Genomic DNA, 25,460 nt, shown 5'->3' with positions numbered 1-25,460 from the left:
TAGTCTCTCAAGTTCTGCATCCCTCTCTCTCCCCAACTCTCTCTCCCTCCTCCGCTCCCCCTGGTTCTCCATTAGGTCTCTCTTGTTTTCCTGCTAGACCTATGAGTGCAAACATATGGTTTCTGTCCTTCACATAAGACTTTTTTGATTGGCACTCCTCATTGTGTCTGGGGAGAGGGATTTTACTGTAAACCTGCATGCCAAATCCCTGTCAGAGCCTGTATTGTAAAATTTTGTGTGTTCTTTCCGAGATTTCACCATGTCAGGCATCACAAGTGGTATCTTCAAAATCATTTTTCCGAAGAAACTTATTAGCTATCCATATCAGATTTTAAATATAGTCTGTCTTACCACTGGGAAACATGAAATAGTCAGATTTCCCTTAGTGATAACTCAGATGACAAAACTTGAATTTTACATTTTTCATGTTCCACTAATCTTACACTGAGTTTTGAAAATGTCATTTTTAATCAGTAAATTTTGTTTCACTTCTAAATTTTTTTTAATGTTTTATTTTTTATTTTTGATACAGAGAGAGACAGAGCATGAGAGGGGGAGGGGCAGAGAGAGGAGGAGACACAGAACCGGAAGCAGGCTCCAGGCTCTGAGCTGACAGGCAGCTCAGAGCCTGACGCGGGGCTCGAACCCACAGATGTGAGATCTGACCTGAGCCGAAGCCGGAGGCTTAACCGACTGAGCCACCCAGGCGCCCCCTAAATTTTTTAATGTTTCTTTAGTTTTAAGAGAGAAACCGCATGATCGGGGGAGAGGCAGAGAGGTGCACAGCAGGCTCAAGGCTCTCAGCTGTCCGCACAGAACCCAACGTGGGGCTCAAATTCACGGAGCTCAAGATCATGACCTGAGCCAAAGTCAGATGCTTAACTCATTGAGCCACCCACGTGCCCCTATTTCATTTCTTTAGAAGAAGTGTTTGATGGATGATTTATAAGATGCAAAACCAATTTTTTCCTTTTTGAGTTTAGTGAAATAGCCAATCACACTGGCTTATTAATTTAACTCAAGAATTTATCACCTACACATTTTCTATGTTAATTCACAGCAGTTCTGGCACATGACCAGCCTATCCATAACATGAAACTACTGAAAATAATGTTTTAGAATATATTAACTAGAATTTAAAATAAAAACTTAAAAGATAAATTAAAACATCCATTTAGAAAAATAATTATGTTTTAGAAAAAATCGACATAAAATATTTCAAAATATCAAATTGTGTGACCATAAAATGAACATATTTCATAATCAAACAGCATAGGAATATGTAAAGTAAAAGTTCCCTCTTTTAAGCATCCCCATTTACTAAAATTTAATTGTGATTATCTCTACTGGAGCAATTATTGATGATTAATGACCTTTCTTTGTGCTGTTAGATATTTTTTTTTCTAAATGAATATTACTTTTGTTAATAGAATAATTCTATTAAGGAAATGTGTTCAGTAAGTATGGCATACTGAATTAGAATTCCCATTACTAATGACAATTCTCATATACATCCATAGGGAAAGCAGTGATTTAAACATGAGGCACTTAAAAATAAAGTATAACCCCTATTGCTTTTCATGGAAAAGGGAGATTTCAAATACAGCCTTCTGCTTTGAAATCGGAAAAGAATATCTGATGCCCTCTTGTGGCCAAATAATTTTTTTAAATAACAAGTGTTTATTTATTTCTTTTTTTAATATAACACAATTTATTTTTTTTAACATATGCAATTATTTTCTGTCATTTACAATACAGTAGTTACAATGACACTCCAAACAGAAAAGCAAAATAAAAGATCAAAACCCCAACTTCTATTTCATGTCATTAGACTTATACAGAAATTAGAAGGTTAAGTAACAACTAGTTAATCACCTAACTTCACAGCTATCTGAAGTGGCAATCGTTATGTAGCAGCTTATCTATGATACATTCAAGATACATGATACAATTTATTACTTGCCCATAAGCTACAACACAGCCTGCTTAATACCTTTCCTTAAATTCCACCTCTATACTACAGTATACTTGAGGTCCATGCAAAAAAGTAGCTACCTTTTATGTAGGAAATGGATGATTAAATCTTTGGTGCTGTAAAAGCAACTTCATTTAAACATAACCACCCTCACCACCAAAAAAAGAAGAGGGGAAAAAAAAGTAAAGGAAATAATAAGGGAAAAACCCAAGACACACTTCCTAGGGGGAAAAAGAAAAAAAAAAAAAAAAACAACAGCATGTAATTTCTGTCCTTGACAAAATGTATTAAATAAGCAAACACCAAATAATTTTAATAAGGTAATCTATTCCTTTTCATTTAAATCCATCTACACCAAGAGAATAACACCAAAACATCTATTCTATTGCTAAGTGACAAAAATGCTCACATATTATTCTTAAGTTTAGTCTTATCTTCCCAATATGTGTCCTGGATTTATACTGCCAGGGTTTGAAGCTCTGTTAATGTAGGTCACCTAGGGCAACCTACTTGAATACTTGAGACTCAGTGTCGTCATGTGTAAGCTGAGAACAGTATAACATACATAGGTTATCTTAGAATGGAAGGGACTCACTGGCAGTGCCTGTCACACAATATGGTGATTATCTTCCCACATCAGTGGACATAGATCATTCTTTTATTGGCTTCATCAGGTTCTTATGTAGTATGAATGAAATTTAGTCTTTTATTATGGCAAATGATGCTGTATCAATCATACATTTTTATACATTTGCAAAAGTATGTCCATAGGTTATTCTCTACGTATATAGAATTTGAATTACTGGATAAAAGAACATACGCTATAAAAAAACACTGACATTGTCAAAGTGTCTTCCACAAAGAATCAAACAATCTTTTCAATATTTGTCAATTTGTTAGGCGAAAAATGGTATTTATAGCTTCTTCTAGTTTCCTTGGCATTAGTGTTCCATTAGCAGACCTTTTGTTTTCAGTTTTTGCATTTCTTTATATGTATTTAGCTCTGCTAAATAATTATCTGTAGAAGCTTTTCATAGAATACTAATTCATTTTCTTTTAAACATGTGGAAATTTTCTCTTTTGGAGTTTATCTTTTAAATGATGTCTTATTATGCAGTTTACTCCTTAATTCCAAAACAACAACTAACATTCCTGTTAAAATTGGGAAAAGTTTCCTAAGCTAAAGTTATCTCCTAAGCTAATATTTCCCTTCATATTTCCTGTCAGTACTTTTACAGTTTTATAATTAACATTTTATCTTTCTCTATCTGGAATCTATTTTTATGGCTTAGAGTTGGAATTTAATTTACAAAAAAAATGCACACAGGGGTGCCTAGCTAGCTCAGTCAGAGGAGCATATGACTCTTGACCTTGGGGTCATGTGATTTGAACCCCACAATGGGTGTAAGGATTATTTTCAAAAATTTTAAAAAAGGAAAAAATATGCATAGTCAAAATAGTTCACTATTAATTTATTAGTGAATCATTTTCAGTGTGAAAAGTCACATTCATACATTAAACTTGTTTCTGGTTGTGCCCTTGTAATTCTGTTTCATTGTTCACTGTTCATCTATTCAGTTCTATGTTAACTTTTGAGAACATACTGACAACTCATGTAAAAGGAAGAATACTCTCTATTCTTTAAAAAAAATTCTTGGTTATTTTGGAGAATTATTTTTCCATGTAAACATAAAATCAGAGTTTTGTGTTCCATTAAAATTTTATCAGAGTTCTAGTTGTGATTTATATTTTTATAAATTAAGAAGTGAAGTTTCTATAATGTTGACTCAATTTAGAAATATGGCATATACTTACTTGTAGTCAGGTTTTTTTTGTAAATTTTTATATATTTTTCTTTTATTTGACTCACTCCTTTCTGTTGTTAGTTTATTTCCAGGCATTTAGTAGTCTTTCTAATTAACAGGGGTTCTCTTCCACGAAGAACTATTGAAAATTTTTCTTATGAAATTAATATTTCATATAATTGGGAGCAGTATAGGAAAAGTATATGATACTATCACTCTTTTACAAGCATTTATTTTGGAATATTTCCTTCTAGACACAGTATGATCAATAAAGAAAATTTTTACCCACATTGCAATCCTTTAATTCAGAAATGTAAGACTGCCCATGAAACATACATGCACTTTGGTTACCAGTGATATAGTGTTTGTAGTTGCTAAAAATAAATCCACCAAACTTGGCTTAAATTAAGTGCTCATAAAAAAATATTTTGTCTTTCTACCCCTCTAGTTACAAAGTAATAATGCTCAGTATAAAATTATGTCTAAAGACTGAAATGTACAATCTAGAAAAATTAAGTTCTCTGTAACTGACCCCTTCCCCTGCCTCTGAGAACACTGGGTACCGTTAATTTGGTATTTATTTTTCCAGGCATTTTTTGGCACTATCAGAGAAATATTTTTCATCCTCCACTTGCAGTATTTCCTCAATTTGCAACATTTTATGCCATGTCATTACTTTTTTGTTGTTGTTGTTAGCTACATGGTATTTTCCACAGTATTTTCTTGAGTAGATATTCAGATTTTATTTACCTGTTCACTTGTTGGCTACTTGGATTTTGCAATGAACATTTCTACATAGATAACGGCTGGCTGTATTTCTGAAAACGAATTCCCAGAATTTATTTCTTGGTTAAAAGATATGCACATTTACATTTTTAACTTCCCTTAAAAAATGGTGGAGTTTTAAAGGCAAGGTATGGTTGACTACATACTTGGTATTGTTTCAAGTCCTGTGAAATTTAAGCAAGGCTCTAATTATGTAAAACTTACGGGCGTCACTTCTGTACCAAGTTATTCCTTTTTTGAGGGTAAAAACAATGAAAGTTCAGCACTTTTGTGCGGATTATGTGCTTTAAAGAATAAACATCAAACCATCCTAAGTGCCGTGGTGTATCTGCTAAAAGTAGTATTGGTGAATTTGCTTCTGACAAGGGTTAGATGGGTTTCCATTTCATTCCTTAGGTTATCTTTTGAATTATGTAAAAGAACAAAGGAAATCTAGGTGTCTAATGCTGTAAATTGGGAGACAAGGGGGTGCTTTCTGTGGTGGATAAAGTGTGCACATTTTAAATAGGAATTGCATGAACCTTCTCTAGAACCAGTGCTAAAACAACTCCCGGTATGAGCCTATGCTCTATCAGTAACATATGGATACAGTTGTTTCCCTTTGAACCTCACATATTACTGCCTCACAACTGGAATACAAACTCCGGAGAATATTAGAAAAACACTGAATACCATGTTAAATCATCAAATACTTGATAACTAAAAGACGTTAAAGCCTATGATAAATTCGGGCTTTACTAATCCCGCTAATTCTCCGTATGTGATCTTTCCCTGGGACCAATCATTGAAACACTTAGCTTTGTGATCTCAATCCAGTCAAGTGGGCTGTATCTCCCATTGCAATTTGATATAGTTCAAGCAAATAAAATGTCCATCAAGATAGTGGTCCCTTGTCCAAAAATGAGTGGTTTGTAAAAAGGAACTTTGTCAAGGTTTTATTAGTTGTTAATCAACAGACACTTTAAATGTCTTGTATCCTCATTTGCTTAATCTAATCTTTGCATCCTTTTCCCCCCCAAATCTTGGCCTGATACTGAACCTTCTCACAGAATTATAATGAACTGAACAAAGGCACCACTAACAAGGCTTTGCAAAACCCAGATTGGTTTAAGTCAGGGCTTCATTTCTTAGCCTTCTGTTATCTTGGCCATTTCGCAACTTCTCGGAGAGTTATCATCTAAAGTGTTAATAATGGTACCTACCTCATGGGGTTATTATGAGGATTAAGTAAGTTACTGGCACAGATATATTAAAAAAATTTTTAAAACATAATCTGTAAAATGGATAGAATGTCTATTCCAGCAAGGTCAATGCAGATGATAATGTTTAAATTTTGGTTCTTCCCACTCAGAAAATAAGAAGTCACTTTAACAGTGATAGTTGAGAAGTCAACATAAAATGCCTTGAGATAAATATTACACTAAAAACCCACTGATGTAATAGAACTTACCAAAAGCATTTTTTTAAAAATTTGTCACAAACCAGTTTGAAACCGCCCAAAAAGGCTTTCAAACTTAAATTATGCAGCCATATTGTCTTCATTAGAGTAATTCTAAATTGTCTAAGAAAGACACATAGAGATGTTATTACTCCTGGAGTCCTAAATGTTACCATTCAAAAAGTTTGACAAACTTTTATACCCCGTGCTTATTAGACTGAATTTAAGACCCAACTGCTTGGAGAAAGATGGCTTCTTCATTAGGGATGGATTGGAAAAACTATACTGAGGAGTTTTCTTTTGCTTTAAATAACTTGTCAAACAAGGTGGGACATTGGATAGTCAGAGGGCAAAAGCCTTCTTTCTACAGGTAGTATGTCAAATACACAGTAATATGTAAAACTAGCATTTTTCCCAAGGCACTCAGCCATTTAGTTGTCAGCACTAACAAAGAAAGAGATTTAGGTTTTACAGTAATCCATGTGGAAAGATCTGATTACTAAACATTTTTAAAAATGTTTTTATTTTTGAGACAGAGAGAGTGTAAGCAGGGGAGGGTCAGAGAGAGAGGGAAATGCAAAATCCAAAGACAGGCTCCAGGCTGAGCTAGCTGTCGGCTCAGAGCCCGATGCTGGGCTCGAACCCATGAACTGAGATCATGACCCGAGCCGAAGCCACTTAACCAACTGAGCCACCCAGGCACCCAAGATCTGATTACTAGATGTGTACCAAAAATACTTCCTTTCTTGATAGCATGGCTATTGTGCTTCTGATTTCCTGAATAAGCTTCTAACTACAACATGAGCAATCTAAAAGAACAAATGCTCTCTGCTAATTCCATGATAAAAATACTTGAAACCGGCCACCCTTAAAATTGCACACAATCCACAGTTCTCCCTAGGACCCATAATGGAAGGTAACAGTTAAAAACATTCTCAAACTTAAATAAAACTAATCTTCTAGTGATACCAGTTATCCCTAAAAAAATATGTTCAAGTCTGAATAGGAATTCACTATATATTTCAGAAAAAAACAATCATGGCTTAGAAGTATATTAAAAGGTGTATATAGTTTTAAGTTAATACTAAAAATAGTAAAGTCTCAGGTTTAAGAACAAGTTTCTTGTTGAGACTGCATAATTTAAATTCCATGTACTTTCAAACCTGTGGGCTATGTATCCTTAGGATTTGGGCACTTTTCTGGCATTCCATACTTAAATAGAATTTATCAGAAAAAAGGACAACAGGAAAATGTGGAATAGCCAAGGTCTTCTAATGATTTATTAGCAAGTTGATTTTTCTGATAAGTGAAATAATTATGACTAGAAATTTAAAAATGTTGGTTAACAGGAAAAAAGTATTTCTTTTTAAAAAAATGTAGTTTTGGGAATAAACTCCAAATTCTTACATGTCTTTTTCTCTTTTTGTAGTTCAAGCACGCTTACAAGACTGATGGCATCACAGTGGTGTAGATATGAAGGGAGCACTGAAGAATCTGAAGTACTGTACTATTTGGCTTTAATTCAGACATCTATTAAAGACTTTCATGTGTTGAAAAAAAGCACAAGGAACAGAGATGTAAGAACATTTCTGCCTTATGCAGTGGCAGTAGGCATATAAGTCAGATGCCATATCAAAATTAATACAGGCTTTAATTCTTGGTTAGGAAAATTCCATGTATAGCAACTTTGATGGCTGAAAGAGGGTTCGTTGTATATATTTTTCCCTTTAGTACTAATAAAGTTTAGACTTTTATATGCACATTTTGAAACTGTTGCCTTGGGGGAAATTATAGTTAATAAAAAGTTGGTTTTTTAAAGAAAACTTTAAATTTTACATTTTTTCTTTGCTAAATATTTAAACACATTTAAGTGAAATATCACCTTTGCTATTTTTGCCCTTTTTATGCACAGAAAAGCAGCACACATCATCATGCCTCAAACTACTTTTTATTTGCAACTACATGATTTCACGCAATTCTTCTAAACAATGACATAAAATAGATTTCCTTGTGTATAAATAACTTACATACTCTCCATAAATGCTCAAAGGTGCTAGAACAGTTCGTCTGCTGCTACAGTGTTCTTGTATCCAACAGAGTTGATGCACAATATATAAATACTCAAGTCCAATATTAAAAACTCAGGCACTTGACTAACTTTAATAAAGTTTCTCAAACTATATCAATATATCTAAAGTGCATATATATTTTTTAAGAAAGATTATTATCAATAACTTTTTCTATAAAAATAAGTTCGACAGTTTGGCCCATCTAACTTTACTACTATGAATATGAACTTTTAACTTTTAATATGTGGTCAGGTTTATGCTACCTTCTCTCAACATTGACACCAACAGAATCAAAAGCAGCTAGTGAGGTGCTAACATGTGAGGATTAATCCAGTGATTCCGGTCACAATGTATTCCAGGGGGAGGTACCCATGTTACTGGAATTGGGCGATATGATTTATTCTTTCTTCCCTGATTTGGATAACCAAATGGAATAGGAGGAGGGTAGTGATTCTGATGGCCATTCCCTCTGTACATTCCTGGCTTTTTTCTGGGCAAAGGGTGCCACACTGGAAAAGGTGGGAAGATCAATTCTGAAATCTGCATGAAAGAGAAAACAGTAAATTAATTCAGAGGAAAAATCAGTCATATTATATAAAAAATTTAGGTGAACTTCCAGATTACTCATTAAAGAAAAACAAAACTTACCCATACTCTTAAGGGTCTAAACGATATTCCTAAGGTCAGATCTAAATATGTTAAAAACTTCATATATTGTAGGTGATTGATGTTTTCTTAATGAATGAAAATGAGTAAAACTCAAACAGCACTCTAACCAGCAAAGATCAAAACAGAATGAATGGAAGCTTGAAAGAACACATCATGTTGTAGACCAGAGGTTTCCAGAGCTGGCTGGTTAAGAAGGAGTTACCTAAAAAGCTTTTAAAACACAAAATACATTTATGCCCTAGCCCTTGTCTACTGAACAATAACAAACTTTCGGGAATAGAGGCCAGGTACTCTGACCGCAGTGCAAGTGATTCTGACGTAGCCAGTCTGTGTTTTGGAATGACAGTCTTAGATTATCCCCTAAGTCAAATGGGACATCAAGTTCACATTACTCAAAAAGTTATCAGCAATTTTGTACCCTCCTGCTCAGAATGCTATACCTTGTGATTATGAGTTTCTGAAATCTTTTTAAAACATTTATTATTCTTTTTGAGAGAGAGTGAGTGCTCAGGGAAGAGAGAATCCCCAGATTCTCTATCAGATGCAGGGCTTGAATCCACAAACCATGAGACCACGACCAAGCCAAAATCAAGAGTAGGATGCTTAACCAACTGAGCCACCCAGGTGCCCCTGAATTCTGATTTCTAATCTGTTCCTCTTAGTACAGGTATTTTAGAATTTATACTCTGTATAAAACTGCATTCATATGACAGAAAATACAAAAGGTATAAAAGCATGACATGGTAAGTCCCCCTTTATCTGATTCTCTCTAGAGGCAATTTACATTATTTTTTTGTGTATACCCTTAGAAATAATGCACGTATAATTTAGGTATACATCTATACCTATATTTTAAAAGGGATTTATATCAATACATGAAGTCCTTTTTCATTATTTTACAGCTAGATGTAATGCAATGACTATGCCATAACTAAATTAACTTGTGTCCTACTGATAGAACATTTAGGCTGTTTTCAATGTTTTACTATTAAAAAATAATGCTCAACAAATAAAACAATGCTTCAATAAATAGCCTTAGTGCAGTTAATTCTTTTTTTGAGAGAGAAACAGAGTACCAGTGGAGGAGGGGCAGCAAGAGAAGGAGACAGAATCCCAAGCAGGCTCCAGGCTTTGAACTGTCAGCACAGAGCCCTGCTGGAGCCACACTGGCCTTACTGGGTAACACAGCCACAGTGAGGAAATGGCAGATGTTTACACAACTCCTGCCATGAGAGGCAAAACTGGTATCTCCTCCTACTACTACTGCTCATGTTGAAAATAAGCCTGTTGTCATTAATTAGGCCTTATAGCATTCCAAATCAGACCGATATTCCCCACACAGTTGCCCCATAAGAAAAAACACTTTCCTGTCCTGCATAAGAGATTTTGGATCAAAACATTATAAATATTTGACAAAAGGCCCTTCTAATGAGCCTTGCAGACCCAAAACATAGACTTAAAGGGGTTAAAAACACAAAAATTACATTTGAGTCTGGCCTGGAGAAAAGGAGCCAAATTTGGAGATAAAAAATAAAAAGAAGGTCAAAAATATAGTCCATTTGAGTCTGGTCTGAAGAAAATTGGGGCCTAAACTGGAGATTAGAAGTGGAAAACAAGGACAGAACATAGTGCCTTCCCAAGGTCTACATTCTACCTTGTGCTGACTTCAGTTATGAGGATGGATAAGGATATGAGAAACCCAGGTCCAAGGCCAACACACATAGGACCCCCATTGTGCTTGATTAAAGAAAGGGCTTTCTCAAACAACCTGTTAGCAAGCATTCTTTTTCTTGTGGTTTGTGAGCCTAATAAAATGGCTCCTGGCCTAACTGTGTGCAGCCTGACCTATGTTTTAATACGTATGTTATCCTGTCTTTTGGTAAAAACATCCTGTTATATTCTTGGTTGTGGGATTTGCTCAACCTCACTGGAAGTGTGTTACATGACTTGGTTGTAATTTGTTCGTCAAAAACAAAGTCATAATTATTGGTAAAAAACCCCAACCTGTACAAAGTGAGATAAGTTTGTCACTCTTTAAAATTTTTTTTCATGTTTTTTTTAAAATTTTTATTTTTGAGAGACAGAGAGACAGTGTGAGCAGGGGAGGGTCAGAGAGAGAGGGAGATACAGAATCTGAAGCAGGCTCCAGGCTCTGAGCTGTCAGCACAGAGCCCGACGCGGGGCTCGAACCCACAATCGTGAGATCATGACCTGGGCCTAAGCTGGAGGCCCAACCAACTTAGCCACCCAGGTGCCCCAGGACTGACGCAAGAATGAGTGAAACAGTTCTCTGTATTCTTTCAATGATTAAAGCTCTTATAAAAATTAGTCATAAAAAATTTCTATTTCTCTAATGTCATCCCTTCCAATGATTAAAACATTTTATCACTAAAAATTAGTCACTATAAACAACTCCTGTTTTCTGAGGTCATGTTATTGCTTGATTAATAAAAAGAGACACCAAAAACAGAGCAGAGATGCCTGCCTGGTGATCAAGAAAGAAACACGTGGCTCTCTCATCACTCTCTCGTGCCGGCACCGTCCATCCTTTCGGAGAACCCTGGACCTGCTGGAGCTGGACTCCGGCAGAGCCTGACACGGGGCTTGAACTCGTGAACTGCAAAATCATGACCTGAGCCAAAGTGAGATGCCTAACTGATTAAGCCACCCAGGCACCTCAGTATAGTTAATTCTTGATTATATATAATAATGGGGAAATAAGGCAGAATTGAGTTCAAACTAATAACTGGCCTATAAAACAAACAGGTAGCAAAATGCAATGTTTTCACTTCTTTTTACACTGGGGTGCTAGTAAGGTTTAAAAACTGTCAGAAAGAAAACAAAATTCGGGAGCTTACATTACCCTTTCTAGATAAACCCATACCACAGGCAACCACTATACTGATCTCCATTACCAGATGGAGTTTTCCCGGTTTGTTAACTTGAAGCCGGTACTCTTTACGGCAAAAGTCTTCTGGGGTCGCTCCATATTGTGTCTAGTATTAGTTCTTTCTGTTTTATTGTTGACTATTATTCTGCTGTGAATACCACACAATTTTTCTTCCATTCACTTGTTAATGGGCATTTGGGTTGTTTTATTATGAAAAAGATGCTATAAATGTTCTAATACATGGCTTTGTTAAATATTTTCATTTCTCTTGTTAAATACTTAAGGGTGTAATTGTTGGATAATAGGGTAGATGCAGATTTAACAAGTGCCAGAGTTTCCGTTGCCAACATTTGGTGGCGTTAGACTTTAATTTCAGCCATTCTGGAAGAAGTAGTGTTTTACGGTGGTTTTAATTTGCATTTCCCAGATGACAAATAAGGTTAAGCACCTTTTCATGTGTTTACTGGACATTTATATAACTTCTTTTGTACAGTGTTTATTCACATCTTCTACCTATTATTTTTAATGGGGTCATTTGTCTTTTATTTTTGATTTAAAGAAATGATTTATAAAGTATGTTCTGGAAACAAGTCATTTGATGTATGTATTGAAAATATTTTGTCCCAGTCTATGGTCTGCCCATTAATTTTCCTAATGGCTTGTCTTGATGAGCAAAAGACTTTTAATTTTGATGAAGTCAAATTTATCAAGTTCTTTTTTTGTGTTTTTTATATCCCTTGGAAGAAATCTTTGCTTATCCCAAATAATAAAGATATCTTTTGTATTTTCTTCAAAAAGTATCAAGAGTTAGCTTTTAGGTTTGGGTCTATGATCTATCTCAAATTAATTTTTTAATGTGTATAATGTCAGATAGTAGTTAGGTTGATTTTTTTCCTGTATATAGACTATCCAATTGTTTAGTACCAGTTCTTGAAGACTTTCCCTTTTTGAACTACTCTGATGCTTTACTTATTTTTTAAATGTTTATTAAAAAAATTTTTGGGGGCGCCTGGGTGGCTCAGTCAGTTAAGCCTCCGGCTTCGGCTCAGGTCAGATTTCACGTTTGTGGGTTCGAGCCCTGTGTCAGGCTCTGTGCTGATGGCTAGCTCAGAGCCTGGAGCCTGCTTCTGGTTCTGTGTCTCCTTCTCTCTCTGCCCCTCCCCCCCTCATGCTCTGTGTCTCTCTGGATCAAAAATAAAACATTAAAAAAAAATTAAAAAAAATTTTTGTTATTTATTTTTGAGACAGAGACAGAGCACAGGTAGGGGGGAAGGGGTAGAGAGAGAGAGGGAGAGGGGATACATAGAATCGGAAGCAGGCTCCAGGCTCTGAGCTGTCAGCACAGAACCCGATGCAGGGCTCGAACCCACGAACTGTGAGATCATGACCTGAGCTGAAGTTGGACACTTAACTGACTGAGCTACCCAAGAGCCCCTACTTTGACACTTTAGTAACAAACAAACAAACAAACAAAGAACATATGTAGGTCTATTTCTGGAGTCTCTATTTTGTTCCATTAATATATGTGTATCTTTATATCTACCACACTGTTTTTTTTAAAGCTTATTTATTTGCTTTGAGAGGGAAGGGAAAGAACCGTAAGTAGGCTTTGCACTGTCAGCATAGAGCTTTACGCAGAGGCTCGATGGGGCTCGATCCCACGGACCATGAGATCATGCCCTGAGCTGAAATCAAGAGTCAGCTGCTTAACCGACTAAGCTTTCAGGCGACCCTCACATTGTCTTCATAGACATACTGGCTTTATATTAGTGTAAGGCCTCTAACTTGATTCTCATTATAAATTTTAGAATCAATTTGTCACTTTCTAAGAAAAGCTTGTTGGGATTTTGATTGATACTGACTTGAATCTATAGATCAATTTGGGGAGAAATGACATAATCTTCCCTTCTTCATAAAAAAAATTTTCAATACTTATTTTTGAGATAGAGCATGAGCAGGGGAGGGGCAGAGACAAGAGAAGATACAGAATCCACAGCAGGCTCAAGGCCCTGCTGTCAGCACAGAGCCTGACACAGGGCTTGAACTCACCCAGGCACACCATATAATCTTTACTTCTTAATTAGTGATCTTAATTAGTAATTAATAATGGGGTCTCTTTCAAAAAATGGATTCCTAAGAGGAAAAAGTCCCCAACCTAGAAACTTTTTATTCTTACTTTGATTATCCCCCTTTTACAATCTTTTAGCAATCCAGGTTCAAGATGAAAAAGTGGATAGGAAGAAAAGATTAAAGTGGGCCACTTGCACCAGTTTTCTACACAATGGATTGTAACAGCCTAGCTTCCCTGTCATGAAAAATCTTGTCAAGGAAAAATGTTTTATTTTAAAAGCACACAAAAGACACTTCAATTTCATGCCCTTGTTATAATTATAACCTAAAAATTTCTTAACACGGGGAGAAATAAATACAATTTAAAAGGATCTAAAAGTTAAAGGTCAATTTACTTATAAAAAATCAGCAGCTATCAGTTCAGTTTGTGACTTACTTTCTTGTTTTGTTGAGTAATAGTAAAATTGAGAAAAAATTGCCATGTTGTAAATGAATTCCAGGCAATTTAACAACAGTAATTTAGAGAGAATATATCACACAGAGAGGGAAAAAAAACCCAAATTATTTATGGCAAAAGTCTTAAAAATGATCTCTGAAAGACAAATATGTTTATATATCTATACAGAGAATCTCCTGGGAAGAATGCAAAAATAAATAGTAAAAAATACTTCCACGGAAAGGCACAGGACTGGTGACTGGCAGACACTGAGGGAAAACTTGGTCACTAGTACACTTTTACACTGCTTGACTTTTTTTAAAAGGAAGTACATGTTATCTTACAATATGCATATATAAATACATCCCAGGCACCCCGAGAGTTTTTAAAAGTATATTAAATGTTCTTTGGCATGTGGGGTATAAATAATAAATGAACAAATTTGTAAATGCAGCCTGGTAGCTATATAACTCTTCAATGGCTTTACCACCATGGTTTTTTCTATTCTTTGCCACATTTTTAAAAACGTTCATTTATTTTTGAGGGAGAGAGCAAGCAAGAGCAGGGAAGGGGCAAAGAGAGACTGAGCTGTCAGTGCAGAGCCCAAAGTGGGGCTTAAACTCACAGACCATGAATTCATGTACTGAGCTGAAATAAGAGAGACTTAACTGACTGAATGACCGAGGGGCCTCTCTTTGACACACTTTTTAAAATATATTTATTCTAGGAGTGCCCGGTGGCTCAGCTGGTTGAGCATTCAACTCTTGATTTTGGCTCAGGTCATGATCTCACAGTTGTAAGATTCAGCCCCAGGTTGGACTCTGCACTGGATATGGAGCTTGCTTAAGATTCTCGGTCTCTCCTTCTGACCCTCTCCCCTGTTTGCTTGCTCTCTCAAATAAAAAATTAAATATATATTCACATTAAATTTAAAAAGTCAAATTAAAATGTAAAAATGCATAAATTTTATATAATGTTAAAATTAAAAATGTCTATTCATCCTAAAAAAATAAATAAAATATTTTTCTCCTACTTATTAAACAGTAGTAAAGACGACACTTGATAAATATTTACCTACACCTATTTACATATCAGAGGAGCAGCATCCCTTTAGTGTACAAAAGCAAGAACTATGATTCAGAATCTCAAATGAAACCTTGGCAACATCTGCAGGACTACCTGGAATGACCTGGCAAGGCCTGCTCATGACTTTTAATAGAGAACTGATCCACGGTTACCTGGTACCCAGGGCTTGGGGTTGCAGTCACTGAACTGGGCTTTACTTCTACTTCCTTACTTGTTTCTTCATCTGAAGAAGAGGATCCTGAATGATAATCCGAGGTAACTTTATCAAGGGCCCTAGTAACTTTCTTGGAGATTTCATCCTTGTTCTCATCCTCGTTTTCAAAGCTGGCAACAATGAATGCATTGTTTTTCTCTCCATACCTACAAATTAAAACAAACAAAAATCATACATACATCTCGAAGTTACATTAACAAAAAGCAAGAAATTGTCCATAAAAACAATTAAACAGGCCTAGACATGCCCTGGGTCCAAAGCAAAGAAGGAACCCTCCCAGAACTTACCCCTACTTCACCTTAATAGGTCGGTCATGATTTTCTAATTCTGCCCTATTTAAGTGCAAATAATAAGTGATTCCATTCTCTTTCTCAAGTTTCTTTCCTACTGCCACCTAATAAAAATAGTTGTTTAAAACATCTATGAGAAATTCACTGTTTTGATTACATTTTTGTATGTACCATTAACCTGGCTGTACAGTAAAATTTTCTAATGTGTCTTTAGCTGACTACAACTAGACATCTCCTTTGAGATTTACTTTACCATGATTAAATTAAAAGGGGGCCTGAGTTGCCTATATCCACACTGACAAAAATGAGAACTGAGGCAAATGAAAAACAAACACCCATACACAAAATACTGTTGAGGAAAATAAAGGGGTTTTCTTGCATTATATTGCTTACCAGGAAAACAGCTCACTTCTCATCTTAATTTATTTTTTAAAAAAGTAAAATGAGCCTTTTAATTCTGCCAAAATATTTTTTAAAGCCTGAGCAACGAAAAAAATTGGAATATGTAACTTTGGCTGTTGGTTATTTAAAAAAAAAGGAAAATAGGGGTATGTGGGTAGTTTAGTCAGTTAAAGCGTCTGATTTTGGTTCAGATCATGATCTCACAGTTTGTGAGTTCAAGCCCTATGTCAGGCTCTGGGCTGACAGCTTGGAACCTGGAGTCTGCTTTGGATTCTGTGTCTCCCTCTCTCTCTCTGTTTCTCCTCTGCTATGCTCTGTCTTGCTCTGTATCTCTCAAAAATAAATAAATGTTAAAAAAAAAAAAAAACTTAAGAAAAAAGGAAAATAAATTTTTCTTCAATGAGGGAAAATAACATAATGAATACTAAAACTAGTAGTTTTCATGTGGAGCATAGGAGAAACCCACAAATTTATTTAAATAGACTATACAACATAAACACTATGAAACCATTTTTAATAAGTGTTAAGGACAAAGGAAACGGGATTGCTAAGCAGTTCTTACACAACATGTAATTAAAGTTAGAAAGACCAAGTGATCTTAGGCTTAAAAAAACAAAAACAACTTTGACAGAAAAATAGGATTTACTCTATGTTAATTAATTTCATTTTGAGATAACTCTTATCTCAAATTATTTTTGAATCAGAATATGTACAATAAGTAAAATGTCAATCTGCAATAAAGCCTTTGAAAGTTTTACAGAGATCATGTAGTCTCATAGGTGAGTTCTATTTCTTTATATAGCTGTGCTGTCTTCCATTCTCACACAGGCTAAATGGGGCTATAAATGCTACCTAATATGGGACATAACTCCCTTTTCTATTCTTTTTCAGTTTACTTCATAAAAGGAGTTGCTACAGATGGTGAAAAGAACACTGAACATGTTTCTGGTTCTGGCTCTCCCACTAACTAGCTCTCCCACTAACATTTCCCTAATGATTCAAGATCATTATATTAAATAATACTCATTATTTGACTAGGTGATAATACATCTGGGCCAACTCTTTAGCTTTTTTGCTCCTAACAAGGGGCAAGTCATTTAATGTGGCCAGGCTTCGGTTTCCTATCGGCTAGGCAAGAAAGCAAGAGAGCTGGCTGGGTACTGGCTGGTCTTCAGCTAGTGATCCTCACATAGAAGATGCCTGAGCAGTCGGGCCAGTTGTTCACAACACAGAATTCCTATACTGTAATTTCAAGTTCAAAACTATAATATAGTTTTAGCAATGGAAATCTACCTCTCCATTGTGTCCATATATTAAAGATTCAACAAATTTCAATACAAAGTTTAATTCATATGTTAATAATGTCAGCAATATTAACAAGGAGCTTAGGTCTACCTTCAGTTTTTGCCTATTAACAAGGTAAAAATTCAAGTAAGACAGAAAGGCAGGCAATTTGAGAAAAATCCTTGCTTTTGTAGAAACTGAAATCTAAATCAAGGGCAGACACCTAATGATTGAAGGATCAGCTAGTTCAATTAGGTTCTGCATCTTTCCCTCTGTAGTATTTTGGTATGAGGGATCTTGTCATGCTAAGTGAAGCTGTTTATTATTTTAACACTAGAGTATGCAGATGCAGTTAATGCCCTACGATTAGCAATGGACAACTTTTAAACTTTCCATTTTCCAACCACACACTGCTAAACATTAAATCTATTTTGGTTATTTTGAAACAAATTAATAGTATTTAATACTCTAGATCAGAAAAGAGTAATAGAAATTCTAAAAAAAAAAAGGGTATAGAATGTTGAGTGGATAATAAAGCTGCTACCCATTCTCAGGCATTTTCTTTGTAGGAAGGATCTATTATCCATTCTGTATCTCTTCACACAGTTCATTAAATAATAACCTTTTAACTACATCAACACTCTGCACACTTCCAATGTTTTTTCTTGATGGAATAAGTCAGTCATACTATGAAGAATGTTCTCTTTGAGTGCATTTCAATGTTTTTTCATAACTTTAGTCTCTAGTGTACCAATGAGATATTATTAATGACTGAGATATCTGTTCCATTATATAACTGCTAGATCAACGTTGTTTTAATTTTCAGAATATTCATCTTTATAGTTCTGGTCCCAAAGCACTAATCAATACTGAAATCTCCTCTATTAACTTAGAGCAATCACTTCTACTCAATCACTAGCACAGCTCTCTTTTTTGAGTTCTGTTATCACAGAATGAGTACTCCACATTCTGAAGATGATTTGGTTTTTGTTCTTGTTTATTTTGACAGAGAGAGAGGGAGAGAAAGAGAGGAGCAGAGAGGGAGAGAGAGAGCATCCCAAGCAGGCACAGAGCCAATCATGGGGCTCAAACCCACAAAACTGTGAGATCATGACGTGAGTTGAAACCAAGAGTTGGAAGTTTAACCAACCGAGCCAGCAAGGCATTCTTGAAGGTGATTTCTATTAGCTGTGAATAACACATCACAGCCAACTGTTGGCAAAATTTTATTTGTATGTAAAATTATTAAAAAGCTACTGAATGCAAAGATTTTCTTATATTAATAAGATGAAGGCACAATAATTTTTCATTATTTGGCATTATTAAGTAATGAAATATCCACCTAAATAGAGTATCATTTAACTAGAGTTTTCAACTTTAGGTGCCCAGACTTAGTTTAAGTCATTTCAAATAAATATGTCCAAAATGTTTATACAATTATCCAACTTAAACATTTTTTAATGTTTATTTGACAGAGAGAGAGAGAGAGAGAGAGAGAGAGAGAGGGAAGGAGGGATGGAGGGAGAGAGAGAGAGCACAAAAGCAGGGGAGAGGCAGGGAGAGGGAGACACAGAATCTGAGGCAGGCTCCTAGCTTTGAGCTGTCAGCACAGAGCCGGATGTGGGGCTCAAACTCACAAATTGCCAGATCATGACCTGAACTGAAGTCAGATGCTTAACCATCTGAGCCACCCAGGCACTCCTACAATTATCCAACTTCTTAAATGTAACTTTGTGTCAGCACAGAGCCTGACGCGGGGCTTGAACCCACAAACGTGAGATCTGACCTGAGCCGAAGTTGGAGGCTCAACCGACTGAGCCACCCAGGCGCCTCCTTAAATGTAACTTTGGACATAGAAACATTTTCCTAATGATTCAAGATCATTATATTAAATAATACTCATTATTTGACTAGGTGATAATACATCTGGGCCAACTCTTTAGTTTTGCTCTGCCTCCACATTAAGACTACATGATATTTTTTTTCTGGTAGCTTTATAACTACATGAAAAAGCCCCTTTCAAACACTGCTTATAATTTTTATGGCTGAAAACCCATGTTAACTAACTAAAAAAACTGTGTGTTAAATAAGAGTCAGGATCTAAATGGAGGCCTAATAAAAAAAGTAAGCAATTCAATATAGTAACTTTGTGATAACTATTTCTTGTATAATAAGGTCCTCAGCAAGGATTCAGTGGCCAAAGTCTACAAACTCTGACCTTGGCCTAAGATGAGTCAGTCCCAGAATCTAAAAATGTTTGATCTTCTTGGACCAAAACTTAAGATGTCTTGGTCTTCTTTCTTCTGAGAAAGAAGTGTTGGCAAATCTAGGACCTAAGTTTCCCAAAGCAATAAGTTTACAACAGCAGCTTTTATGAAACAACTCCATGGTGGTCCAGAATAATTCGGTGGAAGAATTACCATGTATTTTTGGCATGACGTCATCATCTCTACTTTTATTGTTGGAGATCAGATCAAATTCCACAGTCCACCTTTGGAATATATTATGGTTACATCCAAAAGCATCTCTACTATAGTCAACAGGTGTTAGTGCACTTAAAACCAAAGAGAAATACCCTAAGGAACAGCTGTAGGAAATTACACAGCACAGAGATTCCAGGTATCTACTCATCCTTATTTTCTTCCTGCATGAAAACATCCTTCCCATCTGGTCACCTAGTCAACTGCATTCTTCTCCACCAGCTCAAGTATCACTCAGCAGAGTACTAAGTAGAGTACTGCCCAACAGAGGCCACAACTTTCTGCTTTGTGCCACCAACTACTGCATTTTCTGCATTTCTATTATAGTATAAATCACCCTACTGTAATGTGCTTGTTCTTTCTTCTCCCTTATTACACTTTGAACAACCTCACAGAAGAATGCTTTCATTTTTTAAAAACCCCACAACTAAGAATGCCTGGTCCACAATAAATGTTGTTAGAATGAATGGAATTCAATTAGATATTATACCTAACACTCACCTTTGTATGATTCTGCTCATTAAAAGAGAAGAAATCATTTCCATTATAAGAACAAAACCATGAATATTACTTGGTTACTTAAAAACCAAAAAGCGGGAGAGGCAAGAGTAGAAACAAACGGAAATTCCTCCAAATGTTATTACTACTACTTTTTAAATATTCATTTATTTATTTTGAAAAAAAGGAAGAGGAGGGCAGAGAGAGAGAGAGAGAGAGAGAGAGAGAGAGAGAGAGAGAGAGAGACACCCAAACAGCCACCATGCTGCCAGCACAGAGCTGGATGCACGGCTCAACTGTGCGATCACGACCTCAGCCAAAACAAAGCTTACCAACTGAGCCACTCAGGTGTCCCAACCAAAAGTTATTATTCAGTACTATTTGGGATTAACTTATTTCCTTATTTGAAGAGGTGAAAGACATGTGCACCACCAATGAAAGAAAATAATTGACCTCCAGGACTCTAGCTGTCTAAATTCTACTTTTTGGTCTATAATAAACTTCTTGGCAGAACCCCAAAACCCCTGCCCAATCAGTTTTTAAATTTCTTTAGCTGTAAAACAGGAATGTAACCAGTCCTTCACCTTCAGATTACTTTACAAAATTCGCAACTGAGAAAGCAAAAACCTGGCCATAAAGATCCAAAGGCAGGCAGCACCTAAGAGAATTTCATAAAATTAGTTCCCCATGGTAATCCATTCAGCTGGCACACTCAAGAACTCACCGACAGCACACCTCACAGGGATCCACCCACAGAGTGAGTTCCTTGGGCAAGCCTAGATCACTGTACAAGATGCAGCTGTTCTCACAGGCTTTCAGGACATCAGGATCAACTCTCTGAAACTTATTGACACGAATGCATCTACAACAAAGTAGAAAAATGTTAATGCTTTGATTGAATCTAATCATAAATCTTGTTATATTATTAGTATTTGCCAATGTGAATTTAAAACAAACAAACCCTGGTGGAGAACCCAGGAGCATACATATCCTGAATAGATAATAAATGCGAACTAAAGGCAAAGAGGAAGCAGCAAGACTACTTAGCCTGGTGGAAAGAGAAGCACTTCTGTCCAAGCCCAGAGAAATCTGCTCATTTCAGCCAGACACTACTCAATCTCACAGGTACATGAAATGACCAAGGAGGATTATAAAGTTGCATGAAATTACTTAGAGCTCTAATGGTAGTATCAATAGGCCACATTACTATATAACAAAATCTCCAGCTAATAAAAGACCTTAGTCAATATTTCAAGTATTTTGAAGTCTCATGATTTGATCATTTCCTTGCTTATACATCCAGATAATAAGTGTTAAGAAAGATGTCCTTTTTCTCACCTATTATTGTTTTATAAATATAGAATCAGTCCAGGACACAGAACTATTCCTATAATATATTTAAGGTTAAAATATAATCCAAAGTGTTGTTGGCTTATCATTTATTTGTTATCAAAGGATTTTCATTAAAAAAAAAAGTTGTCAAAATCACTGAAAAAAAAATTTAAACCAATTTAGCCTCTGTTTCATTTTTTATTTATTTAAAAAAATTTTTTTAAATGTTTTTTATTTAGTTTTTAAGAGACCGAGAGAGACAGCGTGAGCAGGGGAGGGTCAGAGAGAGAGGGAGACACAGAATGTGAAGCAGGCTCCAGGCTCTGAGCTAGCTGTCAGCACAGAGCCCTATGCGGGGCTGGAACCCACGGACCGTGAGATCATGACCTGAACTGAAGTCAGACGCTTAAGTGACTGAGCCACCCAGGTGCCCCTTTTTCATTTTTTAAACCTAAGAAATGCCACATCTACCTAACGGAATGCTCAAAGATGGCTCCCAGGATGAATGCAAAAATACATGTTAACGTAAGCATTTTGATTATGTAACAGAAATAGTGGCTACAATAAATGTATTTACTGCCTACAACTAAGAAATCAATCAAGAGAACCCAGGTTTTAGTATCAGTCCCAGCACTTATTTATTGGGTGAATTTAGATTAAGGCATTTCACCTCTTCCTTAGAAACAAAGCTCTAAAATACAGAACATACAAGTTTGCTGATAAATAGTAATTATACCATTAAATAAAATGACATCAATAGAAAAACATGCTATTTAAAGTTTTAAAAATTATTTTATTAGTTGATTTCAATTTTCATTTATAACAGTGAAAAAATTAAGTAACTATGAATACAGATTTCTAAATAACTTTTTCTGTAAGTTTACTCTAGTTTCCTAATGCTTCACATGTATTAATTCTTTTAATTTCAAATTATCCTGTAAGTTATATATCATTTCTCCACTGTAATAAAGAAAGGAGGCAAAGTCTGAGTACTTTGCCTAACATCAAAACTAGAAAGTGGTGAATTCAGTGGTCAAATCTGGACCACAAGACTCTAAAATCTATTTTAATATACATTAAATACTAATCCTAACATCACCATTAAAGAGTAAGCAATTCAGAGTGAAAAAATTATTTTATAGCATGTAAGATGCTATTCGTTCCTTTCTTTAAGATGGTCCTATGTTCACAAATCCTAATGTTGTGTAAGTTGATTCAAAAGCCCCATGTGCGCTAGGACCAAAAGCAGTTATCAGTAATTGAGACAGATCTCTTAGAAGTATATGTTTTTGTTATCTACGATAAGGGTGATGTAGGCTCTAAGCTTAAAAAATATATATGTAAATAAAGATGCTTAGACACTCTGCTTCAACAAAATTTGCATACCTTACATATGTTTGTACTGTTTATTTAAACTCTTTATACTGCGACTACTCATCCACTAGTCAGTCTTCAAAAACAAGATTTTAAAAGCTGCATAAAAGTAGTTTATCATTTACTTAATGTTGACAGTTATTTCCAACATTTTGCCAATTATACAATGTACGAAACATCCATATTCATATGTATTTATCTGCATTTCTGATTATACTTCTAGAATAGATTTTTAGGAGACTTAGCTTTTCAAAGAGTATTAGTATTTTTACAGATCTTGGTAATATTGCCAAATTGCCCTACAATTTGCCTCTTATTTGTATATATTGTGGAGAAACTATTTTAATTTATAAACACTTTAGAAGAAAGTGAACACTTACACCTATTCTATGGATTTAAGGGTCTTACTGGTTAATCCTATATTCTACTCATTTTTCTAATAGTAAGAACCCACCATTAAGTCTAATAGTTTTCTACTTCAAAGACAGCTTCAAATGACTCAATAATGATACTTCTGATCATATGCCAATTTAATCCTGTTTAGCTAATTTTTTTCCTCAAGTTTTCAGAATTAATGGAAATGAAACTGTACGTTGTCTGACCTTTAAGCATTTACTTGACAGTGTCTCCTTTTTCAGTAATAGTAAAAAGTTGGCTTGGCACTTCCAAAAGTCTTTGTCCACTGTCAGTTACATCAGTGTAAAAGCCTCAACAGCTCTAACTCACAAAAACTGTTCATTTTTATCAGAAATGAAGACATGCAGAAAAAAATTAAGAGAATCAAATGAGAAGACAAAAAAATATCTTGAGTCTGCTCTATATAGAACATCCACATTTCTACTTTAATTCATCACATTTTCCAATTTACTAGGAAACCTCCTTGGATAAAAATGAAGAGGAAAATACATCAATAAATTTGACTCTTTTCTTTTTAATAGAATACATGCTCACTTGTGGGTTTTAGCAAATGAGAACTAAACAAATCATTTTCACTTCCCTTGTAGATTCCCTAAATAGACTTGCACTTGCTAGAGCTCAGTGACTAAAAGGAAGTTCTTATATCAAAGCACAGAAGTGCTGATGGGGGCAGCAAAATGCATAAATAAAAAAATTTCTGTAGTCACACTGTTTTTTTGTTTTTTTTTTTTTGTGGCCACCTCCACAAATGGGGCACCATTTGACAACGGAGTTTATTTAGCAGAACCCAGGTTCTCAATACAGCAGTCACATAAATACTAGGGAATGAGCATGCCAGGACATGTTTTGCAGGAGCCTGCTCTTTAAACTAAAAATGTAACTTTTTTTTTTTTAGGTTTATTTATTTTTGAGAGAGAGTGTTCTAGCAGGAGAGGGGCAGAGAGAGAAGGAAACACAGAATTGGAAGTAGGCTCCAGGCTCTGAGCTGTCAGCACGTGGGGCTCGAACTCATGAACTGCGAGATCATGACCTGAGCCGAAGTTGGATGCTTAACTGACTGAGTCACCCAGGCGCCCTTAAAAAATTTAACTTATGAACCAGAGTACTACAGGTAGCTGCAAGTGAGAGTTACTTTCTGTCTCAGAGACAAGGCAGTGGTGAAACTGTGGTATGCAGAAGCCCTACAGAATTTAGGGTCAGTAAGACCTGACTTTAAACGGCAAAGCTAATATTTACCAGTTGTGGGTCATAATAAGTTACCTTCATCAGTAAAACAGTTACAGTGGTTTCTACCACAAAGAATTATGCATAGCATAAATTTAATTATTCCTGTGTCAAAAATACACTAGGTGTCTAACATTCCTAATTCTCTTTTGCCATGAAACTTTTATTTTTTTCCAAAAACATTTAACACATAATTTACTTGTAGTAACAAAGAAACTCATTTCTTTCAACTCTTACTAGCCCATTTATGGGTTAGTTTTAGGGATCGTCTAGAATTGTGAAAACCCTCAAGTAACTGCGATACATAAAGAAATGCACTCAGGGCATCTGGAGGCTCAGTTGGTTAAGCGTCCAACATCGGCTCAGGTCATGATTTTATTTTTTTTATTTTTTTATTTTTTTTAATGTTTAATGTTTTATTTATTTTTGATACTGAGAGAGACAGAGCATGAGAGGGGGAGGGGCAGAGAGAGAAGGAGACACAGAACTGGAAGCAGGCTCCAGGCTCTGAGCTAGCTGTCAGCACAGAGCCCGACGCAGGGCTTGAACCCACCAACGTGAGATCTGACCTGAGCCGAAATCAGAGGCTTAACCGACTGAGCCACCCAGGCGCCCCCAGGTCATGATTTTAGATTTGTGGGTTTAAGCCTCACATCGGGCTCTGTGCTGACAGCTCGAAGCCTGGAGCCTGCTTTGAATTCTGTCTCCCTCTCTTTCTCTA

The 25,460-nt window shown here is 35.7% G+C and overlaps 2 protein-coding genes across 2 annotated transcripts in view; one reads left to right on the top strand and one right to left on the bottom strand.

Annotated features, from left to right (window-relative positions):
• The window catches only part of CXADR (CXADR Ig-like cell adhesion molecule), a 54,515-nt gene extending 46,688 nt beyond the window's left edge, over positions 1 to 7,827 (top strand). Inside the window, exon 8 of the mRNA XM_029939119.1 lies at positions 7,434 to 7,827. Within this exon, the coding sequence (XP_029794979.1) occupies positions 7,434 to 7,475 (42 nt within the window). The 3' untranslated portion in view covers positions 7,476 to 7,827. The remainder of the gene's footprint in view (positions 1 to 7,433) is intronic.
• A 106-nt stretch (positions 7,828 to 7,933) lies between these two features.
• BTG3 (BTG anti-proliferation factor 3) overlaps positions 7,934 to 25,460 on the bottom strand; it is a 21,501-nt gene continuing 3,974 nt past the window's right edge. Inside the window, exons 3-5 of the mRNA XM_029939120.1 lie at positions 21,117 to 21,254; positions 15,377 to 15,584; positions 7,934 to 8,613 (exon numbers count right to left, since the gene is read on the bottom strand). Coding sequence (XP_029794980.1) covers positions 8,374 to 8,613; positions 15,377 to 15,584; positions 21,117 to 21,254 — 586 coding nt within the window. The 3' untranslated portion in view covers positions 7,934 to 8,373. The remainder of the gene's footprint in view (positions 8,614 to 15,376; positions 15,585 to 21,116; positions 21,255 to 25,460) is intronic.

The sequence above is a fragment of the Suricata suricatta genome, chromosome 5 (assembly GCF_006229205.1).
Source record: "Suricata suricatta isolate VVHF042 chromosome 5, meerkat_22Aug2017_6uvM2_HiC, whole genome shotgun sequence".
NCBI lineage: Eukaryota > Metazoa > Chordata > Mammalia > Carnivora > Herpestidae > Suricata > Suricata suricatta.
This window is presented reverse-complemented; position numbering and strand designations above follow the sequence as displayed.